Here is a 17,107-nt window from a genome sequence, read left to right on the forward strand (position 1 = left end):
ATTTTGAAGTGCATGGATTTCAATACTACTTCCTCACAGTCTTTGTTGATGTAATGGTAGGGCGTTCGAATACTTTAGTCCATAAAGTGTACACCATTGTAACTGGCTTACATTTGCTGTGCAGACAGGCACAAATACACAAAAAAACACTGACAGACACTTCAATGCATGAATCAATCAGCGTCCTGAAGGCTGGATGTGTCAGTAGGTGTGTAATGGTCAAATATAGGAATTTAACATCCATCATAACCCTCTGAACACAGCCATATTTATGTGTTTTGCTTTTGTCTCCATCCATACTGTATGTCTGTTATGACAGAGCATTTTCCTGAGGCTTCTTTTTGATAGGTGTTTTCCATTTTTCCTTTCTGCTGATGCATTTGCACAGCTTTGTCAAATAAACCCACTTTTCAGTGCAGACGACCTTTATTTCTTGTATTTCCAGGACTATTTACACATTATAGCATGTAAAAGTGATATTCGGTAATGCATTAATTATTAGTTCATGGTCATTTTTTGGATTTAATGTATATTTGGCATATTTTCTATTCTATCTCCCCTAACCAGATGTTGGAGGTTTCTTTGAATCAGGAACATTGGTCAAGTACAACTTCATGCCTGAAGCAGTTGCAGGAGCCAGCAGAGACTCAAAGATCCTGACACACCAGCTTACACCACAGGAAGTGAATCTAACAAAAGAGGAAGTGGCCTTCAGTTTCAGCACATCTTATGCTCCAGCTATTCTGATGTATGTCAGCTCCAAGACTCAGGACTACCTGGCTGTGGTTATACGGCATGATGGTGAGATTCTTAAATAAAGGTTTGCTGCTAACAGCTGAGGCGTTTGTTTAAAATTAGTACAAACTTTAAATATGCTGGTAAGAGCTGCAAAGGGAATGTCAACAAGCCCCCCTGCCCCAGTTTAACCTCCTGAGACCTGAGCTTTTGTTAGGTGTGCATTTGTAATTTCTCCCACTTAATTGGGATAGGTAGGACCTGGTCATTTTAAAACCTCAGCCTTGTCTTTGAACAGGAAGTCATTTTTACCTCAAATGATGTCATGAAGGTCCCATTTGCAGAAAATACAGCACTAGTTTGGTTTTAAAGGTTATGTTTTGGCTCTGTGTCAGCCAGCTGGTGAGCTGTTGGGGGTCTTTAAAAAGTGTTTCGGTCATTCAGAGAGGTATGACGTTGTCATTTTGTTATTTTGATGGTAGAGTCATTAAGGCCAAGTATCAACAAAATTTCCACAGAAAGTTCTGAATTTCTTGGAAATTTTCCTTTCCAACTCCACACAAAATACCTAAAATTTCAAAGAAATGTATGGGAAAATTCTTTAAAATATTGGTAAAGTGGTCAATTTAAAGTACCCTAAAATTTCTTCAAATATTCCCCAAATGTTTCAGTGAAACTCTATCATAAAGCCAAAACATTCCTACAAAATTTCGCCTTCAAAAATTATGTAAACTGCTGATAATAATCTAGCATATTAACTCAAATTTGAAAGCAAATATCACCTAAAATTTCTTATCAAATTCCCAAAAAATGTACACACTCCCAAATACCATGAAAATGGCAAAAAAATAAAAAATAAATCTGCCAAACATTCAAGCAGATATCCTGATGTTTCCTTGAAAGTTCTTGAGACATCCCTCCCCAAAATTTCCATTACAAATTCCCAACAATTTAGAAATAAATTTCCCAAATTTCCATGAAAATACATAAAAATTACTAAGCAAGTTCCTTCAAAAATTAAAATCAAATTCCTTAACATTGCAAAGACATTTCCCAATTTTTTATAAAAATGCCTGAAAATTTCTGAAAAAATTTCATCAAAAATTCATCCAAATATCCATGAAAATGCCAAAAAAAAAATCCAAAGCAAATTTCCCCAAAACCTCTAATGAAACTCTACAAATTAAAACATCTCCCAAAATTCCCATGAAAATACTTCGCCGAAATATCCAAAGAAATTTCCATTCAGGGGACCTTCTCCCAACACTTGATAAACATTCTGGACAATAATCTTAAAAAATTATAATTGCACATACTACTATGTTGTAGGATGTTAAATATAATGTCCTCATATGTACATGCAGGGCCTTAAGAGGTTAATACCAAAATATAAGCACAAGACTATTAGTACACTGTTTGTCTTTGTTTTTAAGACCTCTGCTTGTCCAGAAAAGTCATTTTTATGATTTAAATATCTAATGATGCAGCTCATGCTTTAAGTGATGTACAGAGGTGGAAACTGAAATGTGGAGTTGTGTGTTTTTAGGTTCACTGCAGGTCCGTTATAACCTTGGAGGTCTGAAGGAGCCGTTTTCTATAGATGTGGACCAGCGCAACCTGGCTAATGGGCAACCACATAGCATCAACATGTCCCGTGTTAACAGAAGCATCACCATCCAGGTATTTACACATGCACACTACCACCACTGAGCACTCTGAAGCATATTTTTAGGTTTTAGTGAAATCACAGAGCCTTGAATATTTCAGTTTTAAGATCTATTCAATGCAACAAGGATTGGTTGGGATTGCTATCCCATGCAACCAGCTGCACAGTCACATCTCTGTTGATCCATGTCCACTAGACAGACTAAAGGTAGCAGCAGAAAGGAAGTATTGATCTGTGTTTGTTTGTAGGAGTGTAATGTGTGGTTGCATGTAGATGTGTCTGTGCAGGCCTAGCTGTTGGTGTATAAGACATAGGGACAGATCCATGTATCATTGCTGCATACTTCTCATTTTGAGCATCACAGAAATACATTTTCAATCGTTTTTTTCTACTTGTGCAGTGTGCATATTCATGTTTCTGAGATTCTTCTCCCATGCTGTATATCTGGAGAACTACAGACTGATATGTACTTATGGAGAGACCACCAACCCACCAGTGGCCATAAACAAGTATGAGCATTAGCAGCAATGCTGACTGAACTCTTCCTCAAGATGCATGTGAATAATTCTGCATCCATTCACTCTAACAAATGTCCCTGCTATTTTCTCACATTCTGCACCTTTTATTCTCTGTGGACTGTAGTGTAGATTTCCCTGCAGGCAGCAGTGAAGTGAAATCTAGTTCACATCATTTTATTTATGATATCCTGGTGGATTGCCTTTTCATCGATGGATCATGTTCCAGGTCTACATCAAAGATTTTCTTGGAAATGTTGCAAAGAAAAAGATACGATTGGGTAAAGCAGTGGAGAATTTGTAAAATGAATACAAAAGCATTCAAGAATAATGCAAATGGTCTAACAGATTAGTCAAAATGCCTATTCAACTTAAGTTAAATGCTTTGTTTGAAACATTTGGAGTACAAGCATAAGCAAAGTGTCTCTGGAAAGTTAACACTCTGAAGTTTCTTATAATATAACAAAAAATGTGTTTTTCCATCTGAATTTGTTTAGTGAAACGGAGGCCTGTAGATCAGTGGTTCTCAACTGGTGGGTTGGGACCTAAAAGTGGGTCACGGAGCTCTTTCAGGTGTGTGCCAGGGAAAAAATCCAGCAACACGCCTATTGTATGGAAGCCCTAAAAGCACATACATACATGTATCCTATAGGTTTTCCTGTGATGGTGAGTAAATTTCAGTGTTTGTCTCAAGGTTTCAACTTATATGTCTCCTCTTTTATGGATAACATTTTTTTTTTTCAAGATATTGCTGAAATTCCTTCTGAAATTACTAAATTCCAAGCTGTCTTGGGAAAAAGGGATAAAATTAAATGCATGCATTTCCATCTGTAGTGATGTTCCTTTTAAAAATGTTTATTTTTGTCTTGCTCTTTGGTTGATTGAGTATATTCCATTTAGGGTCCAAACTGCCAAATTCTTTATTAGATAAATTTGAGTGATTGAAAATACTCAAAATTTTGGGTCGCAATGTGTCTTAAGGAGGCGGTGGTGAGTCCTGATGTCAGACCAGTTGAGAACCACTGCTCTGGATGATTATAACTGGGAGGTATTAGCTGGAAAACTCAACTGGACCAAAGTACAGAGCCTTAGTTCAGTTTCAAAGCTGCTAACATAAGAAGTTAAAATGAAGATTTTACCCCTGTTTTGATGAGGAAAAGTCAGTGTAGACTCCCAAACATCAACATACACCTGGAATGAAAAGGCTGCTACTCCTGAATGCTTCAACATCATCTTGGTCTCTATGGAAAGATGACACTTAGAGGAATCCTTTAACTTTTCAGGATCACTTTCAGTGTTACTGGCACAGAAATGGGGGATAAATACAGTAACGGGCATTTTGACACTTTTTTCATAATTAATGAGCTTAAAAAAAATGTAGAAATAGAAACATAACATTTACATTCCCATATCAACCTGCACTCATATCTACATCACTGCTGACATAATTTACAGATTTTACCATTTTATGTTACTGGGAGCATGCCAGTCCTTGTATGGCTGGGGCTGGTGACATCACAATGGAGGCGGGCACTTCCCTTTAACCCAGGCCCTCATTGGTCATTCTAGGCTCTAGACAAAAAAGAAAGGCCCTGATTGGTTTAAATGAGGAGTCAGTTTAAATGTCAGAGGTTGGCAGACATTTTTCTTTATACCTTGTCTAATAATTGCCTGGATTAAAACTCATTATCACAGCAAATATACTTGACTGCAAAGGCAATTTTGAAATTATGCAAACCAGTTCATGGAACTTTATGGATTCAGTCATTTTTTTACTTAATGTTCGACTGGGTTTCGATTTTGTGGACTCTCTCTGATGCAGCAGGACTGGTTTTGATGTAATATTATGATTAAAGAGTACAGGAGAGCTTCTAATGGTGAGCTGTGTCACTTAATTATTATTTTTGTGTAGCTTGACAAATGCATTAATAGTGTCTCCTGTGGTAGTTTTATCCTGGACTGGTTAACTGAGAATCAGAGCTTCATGGTGATGTATTACATATTCTTATGTACAGTCATTTTGTAAATAACTGAGTACATTTAAAAAATGACAGCTCTGGGTTTTAAGGGGTTAAAAAATGCAGTTTGCCCTTTTGATGTGAAATTACAGAGGAGGAAAGAGTGCATGGCTATTGTACTCAAGTAAAAGTACAGTTATTAGGTGGACACCTTTCACTTTTTACATTTACATCTTCTCTGCTACATAATTCTTTAGCCCTCTCTGGTCTTCATTCACTGACATCCATCCAGACTGGAATCTTATCACCTACACTCAGCAAAATCTCACACAGCTAGAAATTTAAACTTGAAACATCTCACATCCTGGAGCGGCTGATCACCTGGGGGGGTGGGGGGCATGAATGCTATGCATCACTTTTTTACTAGCCTGGAAGTGATCAGAGACACTATTCTCTGTTCATCACAAGCACATGCATGAATGCACTTCTTCTTCTGCTTGATTGCAAATCAGTTGTGTCTAGAAATAGATGCACAGCCCAGTGAGTGACTGTCATGATAACTTTAAAGTTGCACATGCCCACTTTTATACTCTATATCAGGGGTTCTCAAACTTTTGGGGTCCACGGACCCCTTACAGGGCAGAAGATTTTTTAAGGACTCCCACATAACCCTCACGCTGAATAAACATATGTTAACTGCCAGTTGTACTCCTAAATGCTGTATTTTAAACTCTTTAACCTAAATACAAGCTCTTGCCTGATTAAGTGTGTGGCTTCCTACTTTTTGTGATCCTTTTTGTGATCCTACTGGATGTATTCCTCACCCTTTTATCAGAAAAAAAGTCTTTTATTTTGTCCTTAAAGGTCACATACTATGCAAAATACATTTTTTCAGGCTTTTCCAGCAAAAATATGTGCCTGTTTCCTGTCCACAATCCCCCCAAGAATCAGAAAAATCCCTTCCTTCCCCCGTCTCTTTCTCCACCTTTCAGAAAATGTGTGCTGAAACAAGCTGCTCTCAGATATTCCCCTCTTGTCATGTGGAAAGTTAGCCCCGCCCCCAGGTTCAGTTGGCCCTCCCCACTTGGAAGAAAGTTACATTCTCCCCTCCTGATCCTCCTGTCAATCGAGAGAGCCACATCCATTTCCTGTGAGGGGCGGGGTCAGGGGTGGAGCCAGACAGCTCATTAATACAGGCATGTTTTGGGGACCTCTGAGACCAATATAAACTTCTCTTTAGCTTGGCGCGCTTCATGGCTTCACATGAAGACACACAACACATTTTGGTCTTCTGCTGCTGTTCTCAGTAAAACCAAACTGAAGATAGCTGTCATCATGTTTTCTCAGTGTAGCTGGTTTGGGCCTAGCATTACATGATGAAGTGGACACGCTTAAATATTTATCCATTGTTGCTAGCTGGACCTGCACACCAAATGCGTCCTGAGCAAAGTGACTGATGCATGATGAGTGATAGATTTATGTGATATGTCACATAAGTTTTGATTGGCCCAAAGCTGACTAATGTGGGAGTCATTAGTTTAGTGTGGTTGTTTTATGGCACTGTGCTCCCTATACTGTATGTATTTATTAGCTTTTTAATGGCATGGCGTTACTTTAAAAATGTATTTTAAATTATTTCCCAGACCCCAAGCTGTGGATCGCGGACCCCAAGTTTGAGAACCACTGCTTTACGCTTTGAATCATTTTTTTAAAGGAAAAGTTCAGCATTTAACATTGAAGAGTGCTCAGAGAATTCAGAGGAACACTGGCAGGCATAATATGATCTTTGGACTGAAGCAAACAAAAATCAGCAGGGGGACTGTTGGACAGCAAAAAGATGAAGCTGACCAATTAAAAATATGTAAAGCCAGAAGGTGTGCTAACAAAGATAACTTTGGTGAGTGAAACTTTTCCAAGTTGCCTCGGTGCCTCTGGACTCTTTTTAAGGTGCTCATAATATCCACTAACACCATCTGCTTACCCATTCCCAGGAGGGCTTTTAGTAAAACTTTATCCACTTTCATCCAGGAAGCCTGACTTTAGCTCACAATCACACTAATGAGCTATTGATGTGAATGCGGTCTGCTCAGGATGAAAGGAACAAGAAAAGCAAATCAAAGGTTTGGTAAAACCAGCAGGAGTTTTAAGTTTCCTCAGATAACCCTTAAATATAACAACCACAAGTGAGATCATAATCATTTCACAACATTATCTCATATATAAACCGTGGGTATGACTTAACAGTGAGGTAATGTAACAAAAATCTGAATACATTTCAAAGACAATTACAAGCATTATAGATGAAACAGCAAGGAGCAGGTTGGCACAGATTAGAGTATATTATTTAACAATGGTGTAAAGTATAGTGTAAGACCTTTTTTTATATCAATTAACCTGTTAAACTGAACTTTTTAAAAGTTGGCACTTAGGCATACAACAGAATGACAAGAAATCAAGCGTGCCGTGTTAGTTCAGGCAGGCCAAAGAGTCAAGCACTGCCATAATTAAGATCAGCTGATCTCACACTAGCCCTCATCAGCTGACGGCCAGCTGATTTGCTCTAAGCACGCTATTGGCTCTTATGCTTACTTATTTAAAATGCTCATGCCTCTCTCTTGCAACCCTCCTCCACCCCAGCTCCTCCTTTATTCTGCTTCTGACGTAATCCCTGTCATTCTGCTTTCATTGATGCCTGCTCTGCTTGGGGGGCGTTTGCATAGGAAGAGCAGTAGGGTCTGCTGTTCCTAACTATAAACCTGCTCAGGCAAAAGGAATGAGAGTAGAGATGGAGAGGAGAAGATGTTAGAGTCAAAGGGGAGTTAAAGGAGAAAGATGATAGCACCGTCAAGGTTTAGATTTACATACTAACCAAAACACACCCAAACACACAAACAGAGCGCTGCACACAGAGCTGTGTTTGGTCTTCAAACAGTCTGTGAGTCCCGTCAGGTTAGCTCTCTATCAAAGCAGAAACATGTAGTGATCAAATAAGTTCCCATCTCTCCATCTCTGAACCTCCCTGCTCTCACCCTCCACCAGGGTGTGCAGATGAAAGAGAGGAATCCCTTCAGGCTCAGGGATATCTCCTCTCCAATCTTCAGCTCTTCTCCTATCCTCTTCACCTCTTCCATCTCTTTTTTCCTCTATCTATTTTGTCCCTCTCTTTTTTCTTCCTCTCCACTCTTCCCCTATTATTTCTTATATCCATTCCCGTCTTTCCCCTCCCTTTCTTTTACTGCTCGTCTCAGCTTCCTCTTCCTCTCCTTCTCTTCCCTTTCCTGCCTTTACTTTCCATCCCTCTGCTTTTTTTTCAGTCCACCCTCCTCTTTTTCTTTCCTCTCTCCTTTCCTTTCTCATTCCCCTCCTTTTTCCCCTTTTCCCCTTTTTTTTATCTACAGTATGTCCCTCCTTTTTCTTCCCTCCCTTTCGCTTCCTCCCTCCTCTCCTGCCCTTTGTGCTAGACCTTCCTTCTCTACCCTTTTCTTGCCTTACCTTCACTTCCTTTTCCATTTCTTTCCTTTTCTTTCCTTTCCTTTCTTTTCCTTTCCTTTCCTTTCCTTTCCTTTCCTTTCCTTTCCTTTCCTTTCCTTTCTTTGCTGTGACTTTCCTTCCCTTCTCTTGCCTTTCCTTCGCTTCCCTTGACTTTCCTTTCTTTGCTGTCCCTTGTCTTTCCTTCCCTTCTTTTTCCATCCCTTCCCTTGTTTCCTTTTCCATATCTTGCCTTTCTTTCCCTTACTTTCCTTGTCTCTCTTTCCTTTTCTTCCCCTCCCTTTTTTCCATTTGCATCACTTCCCTTTCCTTTTATTTCCTTTTCTTGTTTCTCTTTCTCTTCTTTCCTTTCCTGTCCTTTGCTTTCCTTGTCTTTCCTTCCCTTCCTTTCACCCTCCATTCTCCAATCCTTCCCTTCCCTTTGCTTTAATTTCCTTGCCTTGCCTTTCTTCTCCTTTCTTTTATTTTTCTTTCTTTGCTGTGATTTTCCTTTCCCTTTCTTGTCCTTTCCTGCCTTACCTTCTTTTCCATTCCTTCCCTTTCTTCCCTTTCCTTCCTTGCCTTGCATTGCCTTGTCTCTTCTTCCTTTTCTTCCCTTCACTTTTTTCCCTTTGCTTCACTTTCCTTTCCTTTTATTTCCTTCCCTTTCCTTCCTCTTCTACTTCCCTCCCCTGCAGAGGGCATACGGTGCTTTTGAAGAGATATTAATTGGTAGGTTTTCTATTTGTGAAAGAAAGAAAGAAAGAAAGAAAGAAAGAAAGAAAGAAAGAAAGAGAACTTTGCATCAAGTTTCCCTTCCTACTCCAATATTTAAAGTGTAATGGGACTATTTTCTGTCTCCCAGACTTCATTAAAGCAGTGCTGCCATGGCGGTAGAGCCGTCTCTGTTTACAGTAAATTAGTGTGAATGTAAACAGAACATCAGCTAAATTAGACTCTCTTTGAGCACAGATTCAAGAAAATAGATTTCAGCCATTGTTAATTCTCTCCTTTTCCACCCCTGATTGCTCTGCTTATGTAGGCTGGGTGTTAACAAAGACACAACAGAGTTTAAAGAAGAAAACTGTTGTCTAAATTGGGCTGCGTATTAAGAAAGCCTAATAATTGCCGTTGTATAAAGTTGGGTAAATTGATGTCCCTTCCCTTGCCGTCCTCCTCTGTGGACCTCTTTGTGGCGTTTGGAGACTCAGCCCGGCGTCCCCGCCTGTGCAGCCAATTTGTTTCTGCAGATCAAAGTAAATAAGCTGAGCCAAATTTAATTGTACCCCATTATCCCACCCTCCAGTCACAGTGGAAAACAAAAGCCACAGAATGCTCCTCTGAGATCAGGCGTTTGGAAAAAAAAAACAAATTAGAATATCTCTGGTCTGTTTGTGTGAGTGGAGACAAAAAGAGAGGGAATAGTCTGAAGTAGGAGGAGGTTTGGATATTTTTCCTGATGGGAAAAATCCACCAGTTAAAACCTGTAAACAAATCAGCACATTAGAGCTTCTGTAACAACAATATAACATATTTCCATTCAAACACGTCAACAAAGGTACATTAGTCATCCGCTCTACTTCCTGTAGAGCTGCTGCATGCTGAGATAGAGGAAAGGAAAGAAAGGATGAAACAAAACCAATCTAAGAGGATTTTTATCATGCTGTCAAGCTCATTAGAAGCCTTTTAAGTCCTTAAATGTAACCTGTTGTAACAGCATTTTTCTTTTCAGAGTCTCTTAGAATAGAAATAGAAAATGGCTTTTAAATAAATATCCACCAGTGACCTTTATGCATGAAAAGGTTAAACAATAACAATCCTTTCTCAGCATCTCTGTCTGTCTGCCTGTCATGTTTTTTTTATATCTGTCATTTTACCCCTTTTTAAAGTTATTTTTTCTTATTTTACAGAAATCATAAAAAAATAGAAGTCTCCCTCTCTTTTAAAGATAACAATGCTCTGCTGCCTTCTCTGCCCATATTACAATTATCTCTTAACAATATTCCTTTACGTTTTGCCTTCGAGGTTGTCCATTAGTACCCTAAAAAATGTCAAAAGATTTCAACCTGTTGATTACATATTCTAGATTTCTGCAGAGGTTTGGGCTTTATTTCAGCTTTTTTACATTTGCACTCATTTTCTGCAAGGCACATACAGTTTTAAAACCACCATTTAAAGCCACCAGAGGGAGCCACTGAGTTGTTGAATGTGATGCAGTAATGAATTATCATGACTTCTTCCCCATCTTGTGTAATGTGTTAAATGTGCAGATGCAGATTTCAGGGTGGGTCAGTTTTAATGATGATGCCTTTAAATGAATTTCTATCTCTCTCTGTTTCAGCTGGATCATTACCCTCCTGTCAGCTACACCCTCCCAGACGCCTCAGACACACAGTTCAACCTGGTCAAGACTCTGTTCCTGGGTAAAGTCTTTGGTGAGTAATGGCTTGGTTAGACTTTGAGAAGTTTCAGCTCACCTGACTTTTCATGATATTATCATATTTTTCTTTTTTGTGAATTAAACTATGCTATCCTCATCCCATCTTAGAAAAAACTCTTTGCCTGACAACAGATGACCTGCCAAATTATTTTGCTTACAAACCAATTTTACAGTAGGAAAAAAAAAGCAAAAGAACTAAAGAGACAAGTAGGGAAACACCAAACTAGCTGCCAGTTTCATAGAATGATTTGACTTGGGGGCTGCATGGCGGTGCAGGGGTTAGCGCTGTCGCCTCACAGCAAGAAGGTTCCTGGTTTGCTTCCCGGTCTGGGCCTTTCCGTGCGGAGTTTGTATGACTAGTCAAGGGTGTACTCCGCCTCTCGCCCAATGACGGCTGGGATCAGCTCCAGCCCCCCCGCGACCCCCAGCGGGATAAGCAGTGTAGAAAAAGGATGGATGGATTTGACTTGTTCATCTACCGTAAAGCAGGGTTAATTTAGGCAGTTATTCATTTAGTCTTTGCCTTTAGATTATAATGTTCTTTTGTCACATTTTAATTATTTCATTCAGGAACACTCTCTTCATACATATTACCATTTTACTGTAAAATGGTTATACAGTTTTACTTGGTGAAGAAGGCTCTGCTCTAAAGATGCTTCCTGGGTTAGTCAAGAAGCATGACTAGACTTTCCAGGGAGCACATGGCTAGAAACCCCATATGGATGGATTTATGACAATATGCTTATATGAGGGTGCAACAAGCTTTATGCTATAAAGGGGGAGGCTGGGGTGGAGGAGGCTACGCTTTGCCAGCAGCAGTGTGGTCAGTGAAGTAGGGATTAGTGAGAAGCATGTCATATTTAAATACACCACTGTGCTGAGAGAAAAAGCTGTGGGAGCCTGGAGGCAATAATTGGGATCAGCTGATCATGGCTGGGTGTATGACTACAGTGTCCTGCATGAACTAATGCCAAGCTTTATTTATGGTCTTTATAGTTTTAGTCAACAAACATTCCAAAACATTCTAAGACAATTTTAGAAAAGTAAAAATCCTTACACTTTAGTCGTTACATTAAGTCACAATGTTTTATTACTTTGAATTAATTAAATCAGCCAAACTGTAAAATTGATGAAAATGTAAAATACTAGAATTATTGCACTATCAATATCTTACATGAGTGGTTCTTAATGTGGGGGTCAGGACCTCTGTGGGGGTTGTGAAACACTGAGAGAGTCACCACATGTCCTCTAAAAAGTAAAGAATATTTATAATTCATTTCAAGTTTACACATTTTTATAGAAATAAATGCATAAATTAGTTAAATGCAAAATACAGTCCAAGAGTTTTACACTGATTTATTTCTGTAATTTAATACAAATTTTCAATTCCTGCAGTTAACCAATTTGCTTCCAAGTCAGTACTCAAAAGAATGATATATTTGTGCAAAATTAGATAGTGTAGTAATAAACTCACAAAACTAACCTCTCTATGTAACTCTAAATTCTTAGAGCTTTCTGTAGAATGACACTGTAATGACAGGTTGTACCCACTAGATGGTGCAGTGGGACTGCAGAGCATTACCTGGCCTCTGCCCATACTGTGTAGGTGTGAATGCACGTTATATTTATTTATCATGGAATCTGGCAGAATCTATTCAACCATATATTTGTCCTTATGAAAATAGCCTTTATGTTATGCTCACTAGGGTTCCTTCAGAGTTCAGATAATTGCTGGAGAAAAGGTAATGCATTAGGTTCAAGTGTGGTCGTATGAGGTGCCTGTCAATAGTAAGTGTATTATCCATAGACAAATGTACACATGTCGATCAGTTCAGCCCCTGGATGAGAAACAGAAGCTACGCATTAGCATGAGGTTAGATTTTGCAAGTAGCTAAATTTATGGTAAAACAAGCTCATCATATTATTAAGCATTCAGGTCTTTACTTTTTCTCTAGCAACCCCCTTTGTTTGAAATCACACCACATAGCCTCCATATCTCCAACACTCTCTCTTTTTAAAAGGAGTGAGCTGACCGTCATCTCCTGTGGCTAATATCCTTACTGTAGACATGAACCTCATGCAGCAGCACTTCAAAAACACTGGACTATCCCTTTAAGGTGTATTTTGTCAGATCCTATTAATGCCATAATATCCGTAGCAAACCACAATGCAGCTCTGATTGAGATTTGATTTCTGATCCTTTTCATTAGTTCGTATTTCTCCCCCTGGATTACCTTTGATTGAACTTCATTGTTTGCATTCTTCGGCAGTTTTCACATTTCTGTTCTTTCTTCTCTTTTCCCTCTCATCTTTTTGTCCTCCACCTCGAGAGCAGAAAAAGTCAGTGGGGTTGAAATAATAGCTGACTACCCTCACCAGCCAGAACTATCGACTGCTGCACACGCAGGCTGAACCCCTGGGAATACAACACAGTGGGCACATAAACACTAGAACAGGCACAACCACACAGAATAGAGCCATCCATCTTTACACAGCTAACGATGCACAGATGCTTGGAGGGCATGCAGGACAAAGTCAACACAACCCAACTCTCAGACTACTCCTCATATGCAGCCTTACACGTTACACATCAGTCGACACAACGTGGTGAAGTATGTGGCCTTTATAGAACTAGAAAAACAGAATAATGCATGTGGACAGAGCAAGGAGAAAAGGCATGATTTGATGGGAAAAATGAAGAAATGCACATAGTTGAGAGGAGTAATGTGATGAAACAGCCTGAGACAGAGGAAGAAAAGAAACAGAACAAAGCAGGCGTTTGATTCTGCTCATCTCATCTGATCTGTTCCTCCTCTGTGTCAGGACCACAGAAACAACAGAGACTGTCAAACAGCATGGCTATCAGATTGTCTATTTCTGGAAGACAGAGCCTCTGTGTTTGAGGCAGCTCACACAAACTGATCACAGAGACATCGCCTACATCTCCTCAGAGCCTGCTAATTGTCGGTAGTACAGTGCCTAAAAAAAGTATTCACCCTCTTAGATGTTTCACCCTTTTACTGATTTTATAAATCAATCATGGTCAATATCATCTGGCTTTTTTACAGAAAAAATGAACAAAAACCCCCTTTAATGGCATTTCTACAAAGTAATATCAATTAAATAAAAAAAATTAAATGTAAAAAAGAAGTGACTGCATAAATATTCAGCGTCTTCAAGTCAGTATTTAGTTGAGTCTGTCTGGATAGCTCTCAGTCAAGCTTGAACCTCCTTTGCAAATTCTTCTTTTCAAATTCTGCATAAAGGTCTGGGCTTTGACTCGGCCCCTCCAGAACATTTTCCTTGTCTTTAAACCATTTCTGTGTAGCTTTCTCTGTATGCTACAGCTCATTGTCTAAAAAATAAATCTTCTCCCAAGCCTTAGTTCGCTTGCAGACTGAATAAGATTGTTCTCCAGGATTTCCCTATATTTTGCTGCATTCATTTTCCCCTCTACCTTTACAAGCCTTCCAGGTCCAGCTGCCGAGAAGCATCACCACAGCATGATGCTGCCACCACTGTGCTTCACGGTGGGGATGGTGTGTTTGTGGTGATGTCGGTGGTTTTATCTCCCATGAAGCTTTGACTGGTGAAGAACCCAGCCAACAGTTGTTTTGTCTGCAGTCACTCTCATCTCAGCTGCTGAGCCTTGGAACTTCTTCAGAGTAGTCATAGGTGTCTTGGTGGCTTCTCTTACTAGTCTCCTTCTTGCACACTCTCTCAGTTTGTGAGGACGGCCTGATCTAGGCAGATTTACATGTGCCATGTTCCATCATTTCTTGATGATGGATTGAACTGAACTCTGGGGGCTGTTCAGAGCCTTTGAATTATTTTTGTATCCATGCCCTGACTCGTATTTTCAGTAACCTTTTTTCTTACTTGCTTGGAGTGTTCTGTTGTCTTCATAGTGTGGAACAGGAACAATGATTAACCATACATGTTCTTTGGTATTAGGGCTGTCAAATGATCGAAACATTTAGTGATTCATCTCAGAATTTTTGTGGTTAATTGCAATTACTCAGCCCATTTTGAAATCATTTTTATCAGCATGTCACTGATTTTTTCAGGAAAAAAATCATCTGTTTGTGCTTCTTTGTGTCCAGTGAGCCTGTGTGTTGTTGCAGTCAGTGGATCCCTCAGAGCCAGGGTCAGGAGATCTGCCTGTGTTTGCTGCTCTAGGTAATTAAGAGGTATGGATCAAGAAACACAAGAATGACTCAGCTACAGGTTCTGTTATTGAAGCTGCTGCAGCCTGATACTAAATGTAAATGTGAGCAGAGGCTGGAGGTGACTGGATTACTCACATTAGTGCATATTAACAAGATATTTATATCTAACACCATGTACAGTTATGAAAGTGTAAGCCTGCTTGGGTTTTTTTACCCTCGTGAGTTCTTATGCTCGTGCGTGGTGGTGGGTGGTTTGATTTATTGCATACAGTCTCTCCTTTAGATTTCTACATCCCAGTGAAATTTATGAGGGCAGTTGAGTCATATTTTAGTCTGAGCAGCAGGCATACTCCCAACCCCGCTGTCAGAGCCACAAATCTGTGTGTTCCAGTCAGTACATTTATGAGCACTGTTAAATCAGGCTGTGGTTATACCTCAATTAGTAAATCTAACTGGACTACTATCCTTGTTCAAGTATACAGTGCTTTCAGAAAGTCTTCAGACTCCCTTCACTCTTTCAGTTATGTTGCAGCCTGGTGCTACATTCAAAAAAATATATATATTTTTTTTTTAATTTTTATTCCCATTAAACTACAATAACTACCTCATAATGACAAAAACCCCTTCTGTGTCAAAGTGAAAACAGATTTCTACAAAGTAATGTCAAACAAAAATATTTAATGTAAAATAAGTGACTGACCTAATTCAACAGAGGTCCAGCCATCAGTATTCACCATTACCATTACATTACCATTACGCTACCATTACACTATGAAGACAAAAAAACACTCCAAGCAACTCAGAGAAAAAAGTTATTGAATAGTATAAGTCTGGGGATAAATACAAAAATATTTCCAAGGCTGTGAACACCCCCCAGGGTTCAGTCAAATCCATCATTCAGAAATGGAAGGAATATGTCACATGTGTAAATCTGCCTAGATCAGGCCAGGAGTTCCAAGCTTTAGCGGCTGAGATGGGAGAGACTGTATATAACAACTGTTGACCTGGTTCTTCACCAGTCAAAGCTTTATGGGAGAGAGGCAAAGAGAAAGCCACTGTTGAAAAAAAGCACATTATATCTTGACCAGTCTTTAAAAGGCATGTGGGAGACTCCATGGTCAAGAGGAAGAAAGTTCTTTGGTCTGATGAGACCAAAATGGTAATTTTTAGTCATTATACAAGACGCCGTAAACATTTTTATCATTTGACAGCCCTAATGCCTTAGAACATCTATGGTTAATCATTGTTCCTGGCTGCCATTACACTATGAAGACAAAAGAACACCCCAAGCAAGTAAGAGAAAAGTTTATTAAAAGTATGAGTCAAGGGATGGAGACAAAAATAATTTCAAGACATTGATCATCCCCCAGAGTTCAGTTCAATCCATCATCAAGAAATGAAGGAATATGGCACATGTGTAAATCTTCCTAAATCAGGCCGTCCTCACAAACTGAGAGAGCGTGCAAGAAGACCAAGACACCTATGACTACTCTGAAGGAGTTCCGAGCTTCAGCAGCTGAGATGGGAGAGACTCTGCAGACAACAACTGTTGGCCAGTCAAAGCTTCATGGGAGAAAAAAAAAAAGCACTGGCATCACCACAAACACACTATCCCCACTGTGGAGTACAGTGGTGGCAGCATCATGATTTTGGGATGCTTCTCAGCAGCCAGCCCTGGAAGGCTTGTAAAGCTAGAGGGTATAATGAATGCAGCAAAATGCTGTCAAATCCTGGGGGATAATCTTATTCAGTCTGCAAGAGAACTACAGTTTGGGAAAAGAGACAGAGACAGATACACAGAAATGGTTTAAAGACAAAGGGGTAATGTTCTGGAGTGACCCAGTCAAAGCCCAGACCTCAATCCAATATAGAATTTGTGGCTGGACTTGAAAAGAGCTGATCACGTTATGATTATTTGATTTTAGTTGAGTTAATTTTGCTTTCCATAGATAAACAGGCTTGATTAAGATTTAAATAAGAGTGGACGCATGATGTCACTTCTCAGCAGAACATTAGCATGTTCCTAAAGAGCAAAGGGAAACTGTGTGAAGAAACATACATGCAGGGTGTGCTTGTTTCAGCTAGTTAGTTCAGTAAAGGAGTGGCACTTCAATTGAACAGTACCTTGATTAACCCACATTTTATCACTCTTCATC

At 39.4% G+C, this 17,107-nt stretch overlaps 1 protein-coding gene across 1 annotated transcript in view; it reads left to right on the forward strand.

Moving 5' to 3' along the window:
- The window catches only part of LOC121527281 (contactin-associated protein-like 2), a 349,243-nt gene that overhangs the window by 317,783 nt on the left and 14,353 nt on the right, over positions 1 to 17,107 (forward strand). Inside the window, exons 21-23 of the mRNA XM_041814178.1 lie at positions 568 to 801; positions 2,282 to 2,415; positions 10,684 to 10,777. Coding sequence (XP_041670112.1) covers positions 568 to 801; positions 2,282 to 2,415; positions 10,684 to 10,777 — 462 coding nt within the window. The remainder of the gene's footprint in view (positions 1 to 567; positions 802 to 2,281; positions 2,416 to 10,683; positions 10,778 to 17,107) is intronic.

Source organism: Cheilinus undulatus, linkage group 19 (assembly GCF_018320785.1).
Source record: "Cheilinus undulatus linkage group 19, ASM1832078v1, whole genome shotgun sequence".
Classification (NCBI taxonomy): domain Eukaryota; kingdom Metazoa; phylum Chordata; class Actinopteri; order Labriformes; family Labridae; genus Cheilinus; species Cheilinus undulatus.